An 18,952-nucleotide genomic window follows, 5' to 3' on the forward strand; every position below is an offset into this window, starting at 1 on the left:
TTTGGAGAGCCCAAAGGAATTGTCTTTCTCATCCCTCTCCCCTCCACCTCTGCATTTGAGAGTCAAAGGATGTGCTTGGAGTTAGGAACTGAAGGAAATTTGGGGGCTGGTGACGTTTATACCCTTTGTACAAGTTTCCAAGGAAGGGTTTGATCTCTTACCAGAATTTTGTTCTTGGTAGCTTCCACTACTATCAGGTAATCCAGATTTGATTTATCCTCAACTGAATCAAAACAGTTGGATATAATGGGGCACAAGGCTATTCCTCTGCATACCAGACTCTGAATGTGACCAGTTACTGAATGGTCATGACCCTTTTAACTTTGTGGAAAAAGGATGCTTCCTGGGCCATACTCCTTCTGGGGGAAGAAAGTTAGTGAACCCCTCTTGGAGTAGGTCAGGAGGTGGTGTCAAGGCATATGCTGGGGGCATCTTATGGAGGACCAAACTGTACCAAGCTTCTTATGCTTTGGCCATGGCTTTTATGAAGACCCATTTGGCTTAAGAATTGGAATTTGTCCTTCATGGCCCTTGCAAAGGTTTCTGATCTCCCTTTCAAGGGTTTTCAAGCCTCTTCAGTCCAAAGATGGATGAGTTCCTGAGGAAACTGAAAACAGAGTAAAGAAGTTTTTTTTATAGCAGTTATTCACAGAAGCACACTCTGAAAATCAGTCTCTCCTCTATCAGAGAACAAAATGTCATAATTCCCTTTAGCAGTCTGTGTCAGGCAGAGCTGCATCCAGGCAACAGATTTGAAGGTAAGAGAACCTGCAGCAGGACTGATAAAAACAGTTCTTTCTGTTTAATTTGTCCCAACTTTTATTTTAGTATGACATGTCATTTCTTCATATGGATGGGTCCTGGAAGTCATGAAATGGGGATATGCCTATAATGGCACGTGCTTTAACACCTCTTGGTTTTCTGTGCAGATTCTTAACCACTGGACAGATAGGGAGAGGGTTATTAATCTCTGTCAGGAGACAGTTTGTGGGACAGGTTCAATGTTAAGACCCTGTTCACTTTTCACCTAACTGTGCTAAAAAGCACTATAGTTGATCCCATTGGAAAAGTATGGGGTTAGGGTTAGTAGCTAATAAAACCTTTAGTGGCACATCAGTTTTTCGTCATGTGGGATCAACTCTGGCCATAATCTTATTTCTCACAACTGGCAAATGTGGGGTCATGCTCAAGAACAGACAGACCTGAATTGTGTATTGAATGCCATTCTTTTGAATTGGAGGAAGGAGCTCTCCTATATGCCTTTGTCAGTTTCTTTTGGCCCCCCAAGACTCTGAAGAAAACTTGCTAGGACAGAAATGAGTTGATGCTGATCTAGCCTGGGGATAGCAGCTTGATTGTCAGTATCGATACGTAATAATAGATAAAGTGCAGAAAATGGGTGACAATACCATATCAGTGAACAGCTGACAAATCTTATTGCTAAATTGGCTGGTTGTAAAGCAAGGGAGCCCCACAGCTGTCACAGGTATGTGCACTAGCTAAGGTTGCGAAACAATTTCACTTATGTATACTTTACATTTCTCTAGTTCCTCCCATCTGAGGATCTTAAAAGCCGTATTTTAAAAATAAAGTTTCATCATACTTATGAGGTGTAAAGTAGCATTTCCATTTCTCAGATAAGGAAACTGAGACGCAACAATGTTAGCTAACTTTGCCCAAGATCACACAGCAAGTTTATGGCAGAGCTGGGATTAGAATGCAGGGCAGAACCCCAGTCATGTTCTCTGACCACAAGACCCAGTGTTCTGGAAGGCAGAATGCCTTGCTTAGTTGATATGTACCTATACTGGTCAGAAATACTAGGGCATATTAGATTATTCTACCTAAAAGTGAACATAGAAATATTTTAAGGTGTCTTTTTTTACAAGCTTAGAAATCAGTTGTTTGGTCAGAGTTAAAGCCATTCTTTAATCAAAAGCAAAATAATTTATAGAACCTATCACACAAGCTACAAAAAATACATATTCTAATCATAGTTTGGTAGTACTGCCACCAGTTAAGGTTGTAAAATGTTTGTTTGAAAGACCCTGTTTTTAGTTGCTTATGATTTGCTCAACTTCAGCTGTTTGGACCAAAATGTTCCATACTAGATGAAGTTTCAACAAAATGGTTAAGCTATTTCTGAGAAAGGAAAAACAGTATATTTTTCTGTGACCCCTATGTTAAATTCTTAAAATGGTTTAATTAAAAAACACTACTCCCTCCATGTTTTCAAGTAGGGATTTGAAGTTTGACTGGGGGGGTCACCTTACTACTAGGAGCATGTCTTTGCTATCCAGGTGAAAATCTGCCCCAATTTGGTTAAATTGTAAGCCTCTGAAAATCTCAGTGCATATGTTCTTAGTAGAGGGTTTTTTAGGGACTGGCAGCATTAGTCTCCCAAGGATTCTGTCTCCACTGAGCGTGTGCCGTACCAACATAATTTCTGCATGCAGACTGGATCATCCTTACAGAGCAACTGAGCATGTTCCAGCTTGAGGCTGCAAAGGCCTGGTTCCTAAAATTGCTCCTCGTGGCAGCAGAGAGCCACTCTGGTAACTGACCGTAAGGAGATACGCTGCTATGGTTTGTGCTCCCCTAACTGGTGACCAGTTGGCATGGAGAATGAGTAGGTAGTCTGACTTGCTTGACTGTAGAGAGGTGAGGTGGGGAGGTTAGCCCTGGGGCAGGCTGCTGGTGGTGGTGGCAGCAGCGGCAATGGGAGCAGGGGTATAGAGACAGGATGGAACAGGCTGGGGATCAGGCAGATGGGGGGAGGGGCATCTGCAGGAGACAGCTAGATTTAGAACCCGGGAATCTTGAGTCCCAACAGTCCTCTGCTGTTGGCAGATTGCCGCTGGGTTTCACCGCTAAGTGTCTTATCCTCCTATTAGGTTATATTTATGCTGCAGATAGACACCCATGGCTGGCCTGTGGCACCTGGCTAAGGCGATGCTTTAATTGTGGTGTAGATGTTCAGGTTTGGGCTAGAGCCTGGGCTTTAGGACCCTGTAAGGTGTCTCAGCCTGAACCTGGAGGTCTAAACTGCAATTAAACAGCCCCTTAGCCCAAGCCCCGCAGTCCTGAGTCTGTACAGGCCAGTGGCAGGTGTCTAATTGCAGTGTAGACATAACCATTGTGACTGAAGTCCATATACAAGATAAGTCTATTCCTGTTACCAGTTACCCTGTTAACTGTCTGGGCTGTGGCTGTAAAGGTACCAACCTTGATATAGACCTGCATGGGAAGGAGTATGGTTCCACGTGATGGAATTTGTGTGGTTTTTTTACAGCAAGAAATTACATTTAAAAAACCGCCCTGAATTAAAAGATCTTTGATTGCAAAGTCAAGCAGTCAAAAGCTAGAAAACGTAAGAATTTTCTGTGCAACCTTAATTTGGCCCTCTTGTGCATAAGTGTTGTGGTGCAGTAGTTAATTTATGATTACGTTCTGTTTTTCCACAGAATCCTTTCTCATTAAGTGCACAGGATGGATGGTGCTCAGGGAACAAATCAGGGTTATGTAGTGAATGAGGCTGTTTGTGGAATCTGTTGTGATATTTGAGCCTACAAATGTACCCTAATTGTAAGCTCAATTGTTAAAAGTATGTGCAAGTTCATAAGTTGTTACAATAATCTGTAATAATAAATATTGATGGAAAATGTTTTGTTGCTTTCAGCAATGCATGTTGTAAACAGGTGCAAGAAAACCAGACAGACTAAATTAGTTCAGAGAAAAAGGCCATGTTAAAATTCAAGGATTATGTTGAAATCATATTTGGTAAAAACCAAATATGTGGAACCAAAAATTAATTGACCAAAATTGGTGTCAGATATTAGACCTAATGGATGGACAAAATAATGAGGGGATGGGCTATTCTATCCATCACTTCCTTGTTGGGTTCTTAAAGAGAGACCTTTTTTGGGGAAAGCAGAATGGAGAGGAACAGATGAAGACTACTGAAGTGAGCTTCTTCATGGCTGCCCCCTCCACCATCTCCTAGGACCCTGAACTTTTTTTGTCCTAATCCTAAGTGATGTTCTGACCAGGATGGACCAGAGAGAGGGATCCAGATGACTTTGTTAACCACTACCAGCTGAAGCTGCAACACCACCTGAGATGAAATGGGATTGGACTTTAAAAATAGCAGCAACTCCACCTCATCTCTGCTAACTTCTCTGTTCCACAAAAGGACAGTTATTACCATCTTTGTTACTATCTAAGGCTATGTGTACACTGGCACTTTTGTTGCTCACAGGTGTGAAAAAACACCCACCTGAATGACACAAGCTTTAGCGATGAAAAGCATTGATGTGGACAGTGCTTCGTTGTCTGGAGTCATGCTCCCATCAACAAAGCTACCGCCCCTCTTTGGGCTGTTTTTATTTTGTCGGTGATAAAGAGCAGCCATACAACGCACCTTACAATGGTGTGGCTGCAGTGGCATAGTCGCACTGTTTAAGGTGTGTTGTGTAGAAATAGCCTAAGACTGTAAAACGGGGTTTTCCTTCTAAAAACACTCTCCAGCTAAAAGGATAGGGAACAAGGGATATTGTTAAAATGAGAGCCTTATTTAATGCTATGTTTTAAATGCTTTAACTATTTTTTTAAATGGTTTAAAGGATTTTAATGGTATGTTTACTATGGTATTAAGCAGGCTGAGGTCTCTGTATATCAGCTGTTCTCAAACTATGGGGCGGGCCTCCAAAGGGAAGCACTAACTGTGTACTTTTTTTTAAAGAGCTCTGGGTTCTGCCCTGGGTGTCTGGGGCTCATGCGGAAGGGACGTGCACACTTGGATAAAGGGGACAGCTGGAGCACTCCCACCTGGGCTTGGGTTCTCTCCCTCACTGGAAGGCAGCAGGGCTCCAGGTGTCAGCCCCAAGGTGGCAACAGAAGGCGGCAGAAGTAAGAGTGGCAATAGGGCGCTAAATCTGCTGCAAAAAGTGATATTGATCAATATCACTTTTAACATTGCCACCCTTCTGTGTGCCGCTGCTGGCTCAGCGCTCCTTCAGAGCTGGGTGCTGGTATATGTACTGGCAGTTGGTGGTGTAAACTACTACAGTCCCAATCAAATAAGTTTGAGAACCACTATTGACCCTACCTCATTGCAGAAATTGGAAGTTGTTCAAAAATAACTAGGCACTAGATGTTTCAAGTTGGGCAACCAAAATTAGTGGATGCTTGACAACTTCAGCCTTCTCTTGGATACTCATCTGTAAAATTGGGATAATGCCCTCTTGTCTAAGGGGTGTTGTAAAGATAAATTCACATTTTTAAATCATTCACACTCCAAAATGAGCATCATAGGAAAATCCATATTTCTGTATTGTATTCTGTGTAGAGTTTAAATGATGTTCAGTAAGTAAAGCATGGAACCATACAATGAATGACAAGGCTACAAAGAAATATTGAATAGCTAGCTCTTCAGTGGACACTGTCCATCCCATGCACTGAATGAGGTAGGCATTCTGTGGAAAAAATAGTATGTGATCCTGTAATAAAACATGTATCCTAATACATACAAGGAGGGAGAATATGGTTGCACAGACAAACTTAGTTTTGGCATGTCCTAACTTTTGAGGGTTTGATTTTGAAGCTTTAACATTATAAGAGAATGTTTTAATTCATTTTAATATTTATATTGTACGAGTGCTCAGGCACCAATGAGGATCATGGCACTGTACAAAGAGGTGGACCTGATCCCTACCCAGAAGATTTTAGTGGTTTAATGTTGATGTGGGAATTGTCTAATATTTTTTGAGTTGCTTGTCTAAGTTGTCACCTGTCATCTAAAAGGTGAGGAGTCACAGGCGATGAAGGGTAGGACTGAGCCCAGTTTTTTGAAAATGAAGATCAGTGCATAAACTGAAAATTTAATCTTTTACTGAATGGCTTACAAGTCTGTTTTGAGAAGGAATAAAGTAAATAAGCAATTCAGAAGTCTGTGGGGAAACTCTGTTTAATATGCCTAATCAGTAACCTTTGCCTCCTAGAAATGGTTGAATCAATGAAAAAAGTGGCTGGAATGGATGTGGAGTTGACAGTGGAAGAAAGAAACCTTCTATCTGTGGCATATAAAAACGTGATTGGAGCTAGAAGAGCTTCATGGAGAATAATCAGCAGCATTGAACAGAAAGAAGAAAACAAAGGTGGAGAAGATAAACTAAAAATGATTCGGGAATATCGGCAAATGGTAAGATCTAGTTAGCGAGATAAGTATATATTTCATTTTAAAATTTTCTTCTGCTAAGGCAAAGTATACCATTTGTGACTGTCTGGCCCTGGGGGCTAATGAAACCTTGTTGAGTTCCAGTGGGTTCTCAGGGAGAATACTTGGCTAAAAAAAACATTTTACTGATGGTTTAATCAAATGCAGGTTGTCTTCCTCCATCAATATTGTGATGCCTAAACACCCTCTTCCTCCTCCAAATTGCTGATATACAGGTGACATGACAGAAGCAGAAGAGAAGACTGTTTAGAATGCTCTTGTCAGAAGTTGTTCCAAATTGTGGATCTGTTTCAGTTCGCGTTCTTGAGGTCTTCTGCTGTTGGTGTGCTGGAAACAAAGCAGAACTGTGATGACTTGCTAATCCAGTTGATTTGCACCAGGTGACAGTGAAGTGGGGTTTTTTGTTTTTTTTCTCTGTGAATTTTCCAGTTATTTCATAGATACAGTTGCTTTAAGGACGCTCTTGTCTCTGAAATTGAATTTTCTTCTCCGGGAGAAAATGTTTCTGCATGAATTTCAGTCTGTGACTCTTAGAGGAGCTTTAGACTTGGTGGGGTAACTTATTGACTACCAGCTGGGAAATATTGAGGCCATTTTAATATTTGGCATAGCAACACAAGGGAAGGCAAGGTGCTGGTTTGATCAGGTCTTTGTTTCCAGTCATTTTGGTTTTAGTCCTTGTACAGCAGAAGTTGTCAGTTGTGGTAGTTGATCTGCTGGGATTAATGAGACATTCCGGTTCTCCTAGTCTCTCTTGTCTTTGATACTGTAGTTGTCTGCTATGCAATTTATGAATTGACAGGGCCACTCTTGGGTGACTCTTATTTCTGAAAGGTCCTAGACAATAGTACCAGGCTCATCTACTTTGAGGACACTTGCATGTGAGGTTCCACAGCATGCCATTTTGTCCAGCATATATTTGGAGCTGTTGATGGCATAGCATCATGTAATTGGTAATAACGGGACCCAAATTATATGGAAGTGCCTTCTAAATTTTGTGACATGTTGGTGTGACACAGTGAAATTCTGTAGCAGGTTCAGGTAAATTTAAAAAAAAAAAGCCCTTTTTTTTTTTTTCAAGGAAGCATGAAAATTAATACAATTGATACAATGTTCTTTATGATTTTTGGTATTACATTCTATTTTATGCTGCATACTTTATTTTTTGGCATGTCATAAACTTTTGGTAGACAGTTGAACATATTAACCAAATACTATGTCATCACTAACACACACACCCTCCCCTGCAAAGGGTGTGTTTTCACCACGAGATAACTAAAACATGTTAGTTTTTCTGCAGTAAAAGCACAGAGGAGACAAGACACTTATTTTACTGTGAGGTAAACTAGGTCAGGGTTATAGTGCTGATCTTGCCTACTTACCTCATGATAAAATCTTTGATTTGGAAGTGCCTGTAGTAATCCAATATCCTTTCTATGCTTGATTATTGTAAAGTGTTCAATGTATGCATGTTTTGGCCTGATTCAGTAACTGGATGGTCAGGAAACACAGGGGAACACCGGCAATAGTTAAGTTACTTGGCAAATTCTGGGTTACAAACAATGATGTATGCTACATCAAGGAGTATTGATCTGAGAAGTACTTAGCATGGGTCTTGCTGTCACCTCCCAAGGCATCCCATTAGGGATGTCTAAAACAGATGGGACTAGAGCACTTCTACATGCACTTGCATGTTCCGCGTGCCCACCAGAACTCAAAATCTGGTTATGTGGAGATGAGAGGAGAGAGACATGATCATAACTTTCTTTGCATCCTTGCTCATGTCCATTCCAGTGTGGTGGTGTGTGCATGTGCTCCGTGTACTGCCATCAGAAAGTTTTTCCCCTCTATGGAATCTGTTGCGTCGGCTCTGGTGCCCCCTGGAGTCGTGCCCATATAGTGACTCTTGCTCTGCTTGCTTTAAGTGCTTGTGGGAGTCCCACCTCTTGGAGCACTGCAGGATTTGTAAGGGGTTCAAACCCCATACCAAAAAGGACAGGGACTAGAGATTCAAATTCCTTCTTATGGAGGTGGCTCTCCATCTGGCCTTGGAGCCAAGTCATGCTGACTTGACACTGTGTATCTCTAACCTGGTGAGAAGTGCACTGGCTTCTGAGAGACAGGCAGTATAGCTCAGCTTCTTCAGCACTGAGGAAGGATTCCATGTCCCAGGTCACTCTGCACCAACAGAGCTTTCCAATACAGAGGCGGTCTGCCCCGCACCAGGACATGCTGCACAGATCTCAGTTTCCGATGTGGAGGAAGAAGCAAAGAAAAACAGATGAAGTGCTCCCTAACTCCGAGACCCGCTCGTGACAGGAAGCTGGCAGAATGAGGCCTGTGTCAGGCCACTTGGACTCAACAGCTGTCAGCCTAGTACCATTGATTCCGGCCCAGGAAAGGGTCCTGTTGAGTCAGTACTGTTGGACTCTCCTCCGAGGGAGAGCCATCGGACTGCAGCCCTGGTGCTTCCATCCACACCAGAGGTGTTTGAGGCAGCAAGGGAGCTACTATGCCTCCTGTGCTGCCATCCCGCACCAGGCATGAACAGGCACCAGAGATGAATGACTATGGCACCGAGGCCTCACAAGGCAGGGAAAACCAGCAATGATGACATGGCACCTGTTGCCTACCTCTTGGCACTGCTCTTGGGCGACTCTTTGCAGTCGGACTCTGATGCGGAATCTTACACCTCCCACAGGAGCTCAGACTACTCTGACCACTGATACCTGACAGCTGATATGGGCCAAGAGTTCTGACCAATGGCCTGACCAGCACAGTGGCAAAAACTGGTGCAATGGCCTTTCTGGAATCCCTGGGCCTTCCTTCTGGTCCAAGGGTCTCAGTCAATGAGATCTTACTCCATTGTGTTGGAGCATACAGCTCCCCCAGCACTTCCTTTGGTATGGGAGTCAGGACCTGGTACCAAGCCTGGCACTGAACTTCAGGACCCGGTACTGTGGGATCCTTCAGCTGCTGAAGGACAGGAACAGGGCCCTGTACTTGTCCTAACATCCTCCTTATGGGGTGACAGTGGGGACTTCATTTGTGCCTGCTCAGGATGATTAAAGGGCACCCCAGGAACTCCTCAGAAAGTAGCCCAAAACCTGGGGATCCAGGTGGAGGAAATCTTGGAAGCCTCCCATGCCCTGGTTTACATCTTGGCCCCTTTGGGACCATCACGAGTGGCTTTGCCTCTGAATGGTGCCATTCTAGAACTCGTTAAGGCACTGTGGCAGACTCCAGCATCCTTGCAACCTACTGCAAAGAGGGGTGGAGAAAAGAGATTTTGTTCCCCCAAAGGGGTTTGAGTACTTATACACCCATCCTTCTCCAGGGTTGCTAGTGCTGTCAGTGGTAAACAAACAAGAAGCAGAGACAGCAAGGATCTAACCCCAGGGCCAAGGATGCCAAGAAGCTGTATCTTTTTGGCAGAAAGATCTACTCCGCTGGTGGGGGGCTCCAACTTCAAATCACCAACCAACAGATGCTCCTGAGCCACTATGACTTTAAGTCCTGGGGCACAATGACTAAGTTCAAGGAGTTCCTGCTACAGGAATCTAGTGCCAAGTTCTTGGCTCTAGTTGAGTAGGCCAGAGCAGTGGCAAAAGTGTACTTGCAAGCAGCATTGGTTGTGATGGACTCTGCTGCACAAACTGTGGCTTTGGAAGGAGGAGCTCATGACTTCTCATATGGAGAAGCTCATGGCTACAGGCCTCAGGCCTCCCATATGAAGTGCAGCAGACTATCGAGGGCCTCCCTTTCGAGAGCGCGTGTCTCTCTTTTCAGAGAACACAGACTTGAGCTCCGCAGCTTAAAGGATCCACCCTAAAGTCGCTAGGACTATACACTCTAGCCCCATCAAGGAAGCACTTTTAAACCCCAGCCATTGCCCTGTTTCTACTAGCCTCAGTCAAGGCAGGATTACAGTACGAGGTGGAGTATGAGCTATAAGAGGAGGCTGCCTCCCCAGTCCTTGTCTACCCTCAGGGCTGGCCCCACCACACATTTGGCTGGGTCTGAGCATGCCTTTTAAGGGTACATCCAAGGACGTTGTACCAGGACAATGTCTGGATCCACCTTCCCCAGTTTTTGTGGACCTGTTATCCCACTTTTATTGGGTGTGGGCCCGTATCACCTCAGACTGCTAGGTGCTGTGGACATAGGATATCCCCTGCAGTTCAGTTCTCCCTTCCTCCCTGTCCCTCTTCAGGGACCCTTCTCATGAGCAGCTTCTAATCCAGGAAGTGCAAACGCATCTGCAAGTGGGAGTAGTAGAGGTGGTTTCTCTGGAGCTAAGGGGCAAGGGGTTTTACTCCTGTTTCCTAATCTTGAATGCCAAAAGGAGTCTCAAACCTGGACTTGCGAAACTTCAACAGATTCATGCGGAAGCAGAAGTTCCGTATGATTTCCTTGGCCTCCATTATCCCTTTGCTGGATTCAGGGGACTGGTATGCCACCCTCGACTGGAACACTTTATTTTCATATCTCAATCTTCCAAGGTCACAGGAGATTCCTCCAATTCATTGTGAATCAGGTACCAATTCTCACATTTGACCTGCCAGCAGCCCCATGGGTATTCACAAAGTGCATTGCAGTTGCAGCTTTCCTAAGGAAACAAAGGGTTTAGATATGTCCTTACCTAGTTAACTGGCTGATCGGAAGTCAGACTAGGGCCCAGGTGGAGGCAGACATATGGCTAGTACTGTCAACCTTCCAGAGGTTAGGCCTGTTGATAAACATGCAGAAATCAGCACTGTCCCCATCCAAATGATAGTATCCAAGTCCTTGACTTGATCCAGGCCAGAGCCTTTCTTCCAGAAGCCTGGTCCCAGGTCCTGGGTTCCATTGTAGAGAGCCTCAGAAACCAACCCATCAACACAGCAAGAAACTGCCTGAAACTCCTGGGGCATATGGCATCATGCACTTACAAAGTGAAACAAGTGAGGTTGTGACTCAGACCTCTTCAGATCTGGCTAGCATTAGTGTACTGACCCTGCCGGGATCGCTTGGACATGGCAGTCACGTGTGCACCGCCGTGCCCCCCCCACCCGTGATAACCACCCTCCGATGCTGGCTGGAGCCGGAGACAGTATGTATGGGTGTCCCATTCTTGAAACTGCAGCTGTCAATATCTCTAGTCTGTGATGCTTCCATGCTCGTTTGGGGGGGTCCTCAGAATCCAGGGCCTCTGGTCCCAGGTGGCGCTTACTACATATCAGTGTGAGGGAACTTGGGCAGTGCACCTTGCCTGCCAAATGTTCCAATCCCACCTGCAAAGCAAATGTGCATCAGTGCTTACAACATGACAGTGATGTTCTATATAAACAGACAGGGTGGAGCACACGCCTCTCACCTATGCCAAGAAGCTCTCTGCCTGTGGGAATTGTGCATATCCTACTCAATCCACCTCGAAGTCTCCTACCTCCCATGGGCACAGAACAAAGTAGTGGATTGCCTCGGCAGATCTTTCTCCACTCACAAATGGTCCATCTACTGTGATGTCGTGAAGGTCATTTTCCAGAGGTGGGGGACTCAGGATAGACCTGTTCATGACCAGGCACAACAAAGTGTCTGCAGTTCTGTTCCTTTTGCAATCAGTCTAGCTCAGGGACACACTTCCCCTCCCTTGGAGAAGCTATCTCTACTATGCATTCCCCCATTCCTCTCATACACAAGGTCCTTCTGAAGGTCAGAGAGGAAGGAATGAACCTGATTTTGCTAACCCCAGCCTGGCCTTACCAACACTGGTTCACCACCTTTCTGGATCTCTCGGTGAAAACACCAATTGCTCTACCTCTGTTTCTGGATCTCCTCTCCCAGGATCACTGTCTCCTACTTCATCCGAACTTCAAGTCCCTCCATCTCACAGACTGTGGGGGATGAGGATGAGAGGTTTGGGGTGCAGGAGGGTGCTCCATGCTGGGATCAAGGGGTTTGGAGAGCATGAGGTGGATCAGGGCTGGGGTTGGGTATAGGTGTGGGGGAAAGGCTCAATGATGCAGGAATGGGGGAATGCATAGTAGAGAAAAGGAGGACTTGTGGCACCTTAGAGACTAACCAATTTATTTGAGCATAAGCTTTTGTGAGCTACAGCTCACTTCATTGGATGCATACTGTGGAAAGTATAGAAAATCTTTTTATACACACAAAGCATGAAAAAATGGGTGTTTACCACTACAAAAGGTTTTCTCTCCCCCCACCCCACTCTCCTGCTGGTAATAGCTTATCTAAAGTGATCACTCTCCTTACAGTGTGTATGATGATCAAGGTGGGCCATTTCCAGCACAAATCCAGGGTTTAACAAGAACGTCTGAGGAGTGAGGGGGAGGGGGAAACAAGGGGAAATTGTCTTCTGTATTTAGCTATTCTTCCCCACTAAGTAGTGGACCTTCATAGAATCATAGATTAGGGTTGGAAGAGACCTTCAGAGGTCATCTAGTTCAACCCCCTGCTCAAAGCAGGACCACCCCCAACTAAATTATCCCAGCCAGGGCTTTGTCAAGCTGGGCCTTAAAAAGAAACTTTTTGAGGATGGAGATTCCACCACCTCCCTAGGTAACCCATTCCAGTGCTTCACCACCCTCCTAGTGAAATATTGTTTCCTAATATCCAACCTAGACCTCCCCCACTGCAACTTGAGACGATTGCTCCTTGTTCTGTCATCTGCCACCACTGAGAACAGTCTAGCTCTATCCTCTTTGGAACCCCGCTTCAGGTAATTGAAGGCTGCTATGAAATCCTCCCTCACTCTTCTCTTCTGCAGACAAAATAGGCCCAGTTCCCACTCTGCTTGATACCAGCTGCCAACTAGACATTGAGCCGTTGATCACTACCCATTGAGCGTGACGATCTAGCCAGCTTTCTATCCATGTTTATAGTCCATTATCCAATCCATACTACTTTAACTTGCTGACATGCATACTGTGGGAGACCATATCAAAAGCTTTGCTAAAGTCAAGGTATATCATGTCCACTGCTTCCCCATATCCACAGCCAGTTATCTCATAGAAGACAATCTGGTTGGTCAGGCATGACTTTCCCTTGGTGAATCCATATTGACTGTTCCTGATCATCTTCCTCTCCTCCAAGTGCTTCAAAATGGATTCCTTTAGAACCTGCTGCATGATTTTTCCAGGGACCAAGGTGAGGCTGACCGGTCTGTAGTTCCCTGTATTCTCCTCCTTCCCTTTAAAGATGGGCACTATATTTGCCTTTTTCCAATCGTCCAGCATCTCCCCTGATTGCCTGAAGTTTTCAAAGATAATGGCTCTGCAATCACATCAACTCCCTCAGCGCCCTCAGATGCATTGCATCTGGCCCCATGGACTTGTGCATGTCTAGCTTTTCTAAATAGTCCTTAAGCTGTTCTTTCACCACTGAGGACTACTCACCTCCTTCCTATACTGTACTGCCCAATGCAGCAGTCTGGGAGCTGACCTTGTCTGTAAAGACTGAGGCAGAAAAAAGCATTGAGTACTTCAGCTTTTTCCACATCATCTGTCACTAGGTTGCCTCCCCCGTTCAGTAAGGGTCCCACACTTTCCCTGGCCACCACCTTGTTGCAAACATACCTGTAGAAACCCTTCACGTCCCTTGCTAGCTGCAACTCCAGTTGTGCTTTGGCCTTCCTGATTATACTCCTGCATGCTTGAGCAGTATTTTTATACTCCTCCTCAGTTATATGTCCAGGTTTCTACTTCTTGTAAGCTTCCTTTTTGTGTTTAAGCTCTCTGAAGATTTCTCTGTTAAGCCAAACTGGTTGTCTGCCATAGGTGCAGAAAGAATAGCAAATAGGGATGGTTTGTTCCTGCACCCTCAATAAGGCTTTTTTAAAGTACATTCAGCTCTCCTGGACTCCTTCTCTCCTCTTCTCTCCCCTTCCCCCTCCTTTAGCCTCCCAGGGGATCCTGCCCAACAATTCCCTGAGAGAGTCAGTCTGCTTTTCTGAAGTCCAGGGTCCGCATTCTGCTGCTCTACTTTCTTCCTTTTGTCAGGATCCTGAACTCGACCATCTCATGGTCACTGCTCTCCAGGTTGCCACCCACTTCTACTTTCCTTACCAATTCTTCCCTGTTTGTGAGCAGCAGGTCAAGAGGATCACGGCCCCTAGTTGGTTCCTCCAGCATTTGCACCAGGAAGTTCTCCCCAACACACTTCAGAAACTTCCTGGATTGTCTCTGCACTGTTGTGTTCCTCTCCCAGCAGGTGTCAGGGTGATTGAAGTCCCCTCTGAGATCTAGGGCCTGTGATCTGGAAACTTCTGTTAGTTGTCCAAAGAAAGCCTTATCCTCCTGGTCTGGTGGTCTATAGCAGACGCCCACCACAACATCACCCTTATTGCTCTCGCATCTAAACTTAACTCAAAGACTCTCAACAGGCTTTTCTCCAGTTTCATACTGGAGCTCTGAGCAATCGTACTGCTCTCTTACGTACAGTGCAACTCCTCCACCTTTTCTCCCCTGCCTGTCTTTCCTGAACAGTTTATACCCATCCACACCGTTGCTCCAGTCATGTGAGTTGCCCCGCCAAGTCTGTTGTTCCAATCACATCATAGTTCCTTGACTGTGCCAGGACTTCCAGTTCTTTCTGCTTGTTTCCCAGGCTTCTTACATTCATGTACAGGCACCTAAGATAACTAGCCAATTGCCCTGCTTTCTCAGTATGAATCTGGAGGCCTCCCCTGTTGTACTCTCCTCCTTGTGTTTCCTCCCAGTATCCCACTTACCCCAGGGCTCCATCCCCTGGTGAATCTAGTTTAAAGCTCTCCTCACTAGGTTAGCAAGCCTGCTTGTGGAGATGCTCTTCCCTTTCTTTATTGGGAAAATCCCATCTCTTCCTAGCAATCCTTCCTGGAACAACATCCCATGGTCGAAGAATCCAAAGCCCTTTCTACCTGTGCAACCACAACCTCCACAATTAGATGGTCCCTACCTGGGCCTTTTCCTTCAATAGGGAGGATGGACAAGAACACGACTTGCACCTCAAACTCCTTTATCCTTCTTCCCAGAGTCAGTAGTCTGCAGTGACCCGCTTAAGGTCATTCTTGGCAGTATCATTGGTGCCCACGTGGAGAAGTAGGAAGGGATAGAGGTCAAAGGGCTTGATCGGTCTTGGCAGACACTCAGTCACATGCTCAATTCTAGCTCTAGGCGAGCAGCTGAGTTTCCTGGTCTAGATGGCAGATTGATGACTGTTTTTCCCCCCCCTTAGGTGGGAGTCCCCGACCACCACCACCCATCCCCTCTTCTTGGGAGGGGTGGTCATGGAACCCCCATCCCTAGGACAATGCTTTCCATGCCTTTCAGTCGATGGGGTCTCCTTCTGATCCCTTCCCTCAGATGACTCTTCCAAATCATTCTCCACCATAGTACCTGTGCAGAGAGCCTTAAAACGGTTTATTACCTCTGTCTGCACTGGGGCATGAATTCTCCTCTTTCTTCTTCTGAAGGTCACATGCTGCCTAATTTCTTCTGTTCTGCACTGCCCTCTCTGATTCTTCAGCATGCTGTGCCTGCAGTACCAAATGCTGACTTCTATCCAGAAAGTCTTAATTTTCTCTGATGCAAGGACCTAGGGGTTACAGTGGATGAGAGGCTGGATATGAGTTGACAGTGTGCCCTTGTTGCCAAGAAGGCTAACGGCATTTTGGGCTGTATAAGTAGGAGCATTGCCAGCAGATCGAGGGACGTGATCATTCCCCTCTATTCAGCATTGGTGAGGCCTCATCTGGAATACTGTGTCCGGTTTTAGGCCCCACACCACAAGAAGGATATGGGAAAAATTGGAGAGAGTCCAGTGGAGGGCAACAAAAATGATTAGGGGGCTGAAGCACATGACTTATGAGGAGAGGCTGAGGGAACTGGGATTATTTAGTCTGCAGAAGAGAAGAATGAGCAGGGATTTGATAGCTGCTTTCAACTACCTGAAAGGGGGTTCCAAAGAGGATGGATCTAGACCAGTGCTTCTCAAGCAATCTGATGTGGGGGACCGACAGTTTTTTTTCCCAATGTGCACGCAGACAGGCAGCCGACGGCTCATGGACTGGCACCAGTCCGCGGACCACCACTTTGAGTAGCACTGATCTAGACTGTTCTCAGTGGTACCAGATTACAGAACAAGGAGTAATGGTCTCAAGGAGTGTGGTGAAGCACTGGAACGGATTACCTAGGGAGGTGGTGGAATCTACTTCCTTAGAGGTTTTTAAGGTCAGGCTTGACAAAGGCCTGGCTGGGATTTAGTTGGTGTTGGCCCTACTTTGAGCAGGGGGTTGGACCAGAAGACCTACTGAGGTCCCTTCCAACCCTGATATGCTATGATTCTATGATTCAATGCAGGGTTGGTACTGAAGTCTATCTAGTCCTTTAACCTTATCTTCCAGTATGGAGGCCAGCTTGCACTTCATACAGAAGAAGTTGCTTCTATCCTCTGGGGGAGAGACAAATATGGCACATCCTGTGCAGGTCACTACAGCTGATCGCTCACTATCCATATTGTCTTCCTTCTAAAAGCCTCTTCAGATGTTGTTGTATTTACTGCTCACAGAAGCCTGCACTTCCCTTTATTTTTGGAAGGTGTGACTCCTCTTGTGCCTTAGCCTTTCTGATTTTGTCCCTTCATGCTTGCCACTACTCTATAGTATTCATCTTTAGCAATTTGTCCATGTTTCCACTTTTTGTAAGATTCCTTTGAGTTTCAGGGTACTACAGAGCTCTCGATGGAGCCATATTGGGTCCTTATTACAGTTCTTCCTGTCTTTGCTATTGTATCTTTTTACTGTCTTTGAGAAACTGCCAGCTCTCCTGAACTCTTATTTTTCCTTAGTTTTTTCTTCCCATAGGACCTTGCGTACAAGTTCTGAGTTAACATCTCTTCGAGTGCTTGCTCATGTCGATTCCATTCTAGGTGTGCGTACCCACGTGTACAGTTGTTGGAGACATTTGCCTTAGCAGTATCTGTAGGGCCCGCTGTGGCACCCTCTGGAATGCTGCGCTCATGTGGCAGTATATCAGGCACCCATGGCCCTATGCCCTCTCAGTTCCTTCTTACCGCCTGTGATGGTTGGAGTGCCTGGTCTTGCTTAGCCAGAGCATTAGTGGTTCTTCACTGTTCTGATTTGTTCTACTTGTTATTTAGTCAGTGATTAGTTAGCTGTTAAGTGTTTTAGTAGTAGTTATTCCTGGAGTGGGATATGCCCCGCTCCCCAGGCTTTAAGCCATGTTCTTAGTGCGGCCGGTCGATGCCTATCAGTGACCATCACGAGAGTTGTCTGAAGTTCCTGGGGGAGTCCCATCGAAAAGACAAGTGCCAGATCTGCAAAAACTTGTCCACTGACTCAGAAAGAGCAGGACATTTGGCTAAGGGCCCTCCCTATGGAGGCTGCTCTGTGCCCTCCATTGGAGCTCTCATGCTCAGACTCCATACACAGTACTTTGGCGTCGGCATGCAGTGCATCGCCGGCACCAGGATCCACCCAGCACGATTCTCCCTCGTCAGTACCGAAGTCTGGTCTGCAGGCACCATGCAAGGAAACTTCGGCCTTGTACCTGCAATGAAGGCTCTCTCGGGGGTACCACTGTGGTCAAACCCCCTAGCCCAGCCAGGGACCCAACTCCCGGGAGCGATAGGAAATTCCAGCCCATTGCAGGGCTGTCTGTGCCTGAGGTGGGGGCTGGCAGCCAAAGAACAATTAGGCTCACTGGCACCGCAGACCCCTGGCCACATGGTGGATCCTGGCAAGATATCAGCTCAGACAACCAAGCTGGTGATGGGACCACCCCTAAAGACAGTGGAACATCCCCGGACTGCAGGTGTCATTCCCCTTCACCACAGCCAAGGACCCCAGTACTGCAACACCAGTTTTAAGTGATGCCACCAGTCATCTCCTCCACCTGCCCAGCTGGGTCCTTCCAGTGACAAAGGCAGACAAAAGCAGTCATTTTGAGGGTGCACCCAAGGACGACACCCTATTACCGCTCCTGAGCAGTTCCCTGTTATCCTCAACCGCCTTCACCCTCTCCAGTCGGCCTGGTCCCATATCACCTCGGACCGCTGGGTGCTTAACACAGTCTCGTTGGGCTATGCTCTGCATTTTGTAGCCGACCAACCCTTCCCTTCTCCGTCCCTGTCCCTCTTCAGGGACCCTTCTCACGAGCAACTCCTTGTTCAGGAGGTCAAAAAGCTCCTGAACCTAGGGGTAGTGGAAGAGGTTCTGCAAGACCTGGAAGGAAGAGGATTTTAAAGGCAAAAGGGGACCTCAGACCTATCCTAGATCTGTATCATCTCAACAAGTCTCTCAAAGTTGAAGTTTTTGTATGGTCTCCCTGGATCCGGGAGACTGGTACATCGCCCTCGATTTTAAAGGATGCATACTTCCATATTCCTGGGGCACTGGCTTTTCCTCTATTTCATGTTGGGCCGGCGCTATTTCCAGTTCATGGCAATGCCCTTTGGTCTCTTATCGGCCCTGAGAGTGTTCACCAAGCGTATAGTGTCAGTGGCCACTTACCTGCGATGTCAGGGGGTCCAAATCTACCTGTACCTCAACAACTGGTGGTTAAGGGGCCAGTCCTCCTATCAGGTGCAAAGGCATCTCAATCTGGTCTGTTTCACCCGCCGTGACCTGGGCCTAATAAACAACAATAAGTCAACCCTTACCCCAGTGCAATGTATGGAATTCATTAGAGTGGTACTCGACTCCACTCGAGCCAGAGCCTT

General features: G+C 46.1%; 1 protein-coding gene across 1 annotated transcript in view; it reads left to right on the forward strand.

Annotated features, from left to right (window-relative positions):
* Positions 1-18,952, forward strand: part of YWHAE (tyrosine 3-monooxygenase/tryptophan 5-monooxygenase activation protein epsilon) — a 56,288-nt gene that overhangs the window by 11,275 nt on the left and 26,061 nt on the right. The window contains exon 2 of the mRNA XM_077836393.1: positions 6,000-6,199. Within this exon, the coding sequence (XP_077692519.1) occupies positions 6,000-6,199 (200 nt within the window). The remainder of the gene's footprint in view (positions 1-5,999; positions 6,200-18,952) is intronic.

Source organism: Eretmochelys imbricata, chromosome 17 (assembly GCF_965152235.1).
Source record: "Eretmochelys imbricata isolate rEreImb1 chromosome 17, rEreImb1.hap1, whole genome shotgun sequence".
Lineage (NCBI taxonomy): Eukaryota > Metazoa > Chordata > Testudines > Cheloniidae > Eretmochelys > Eretmochelys imbricata.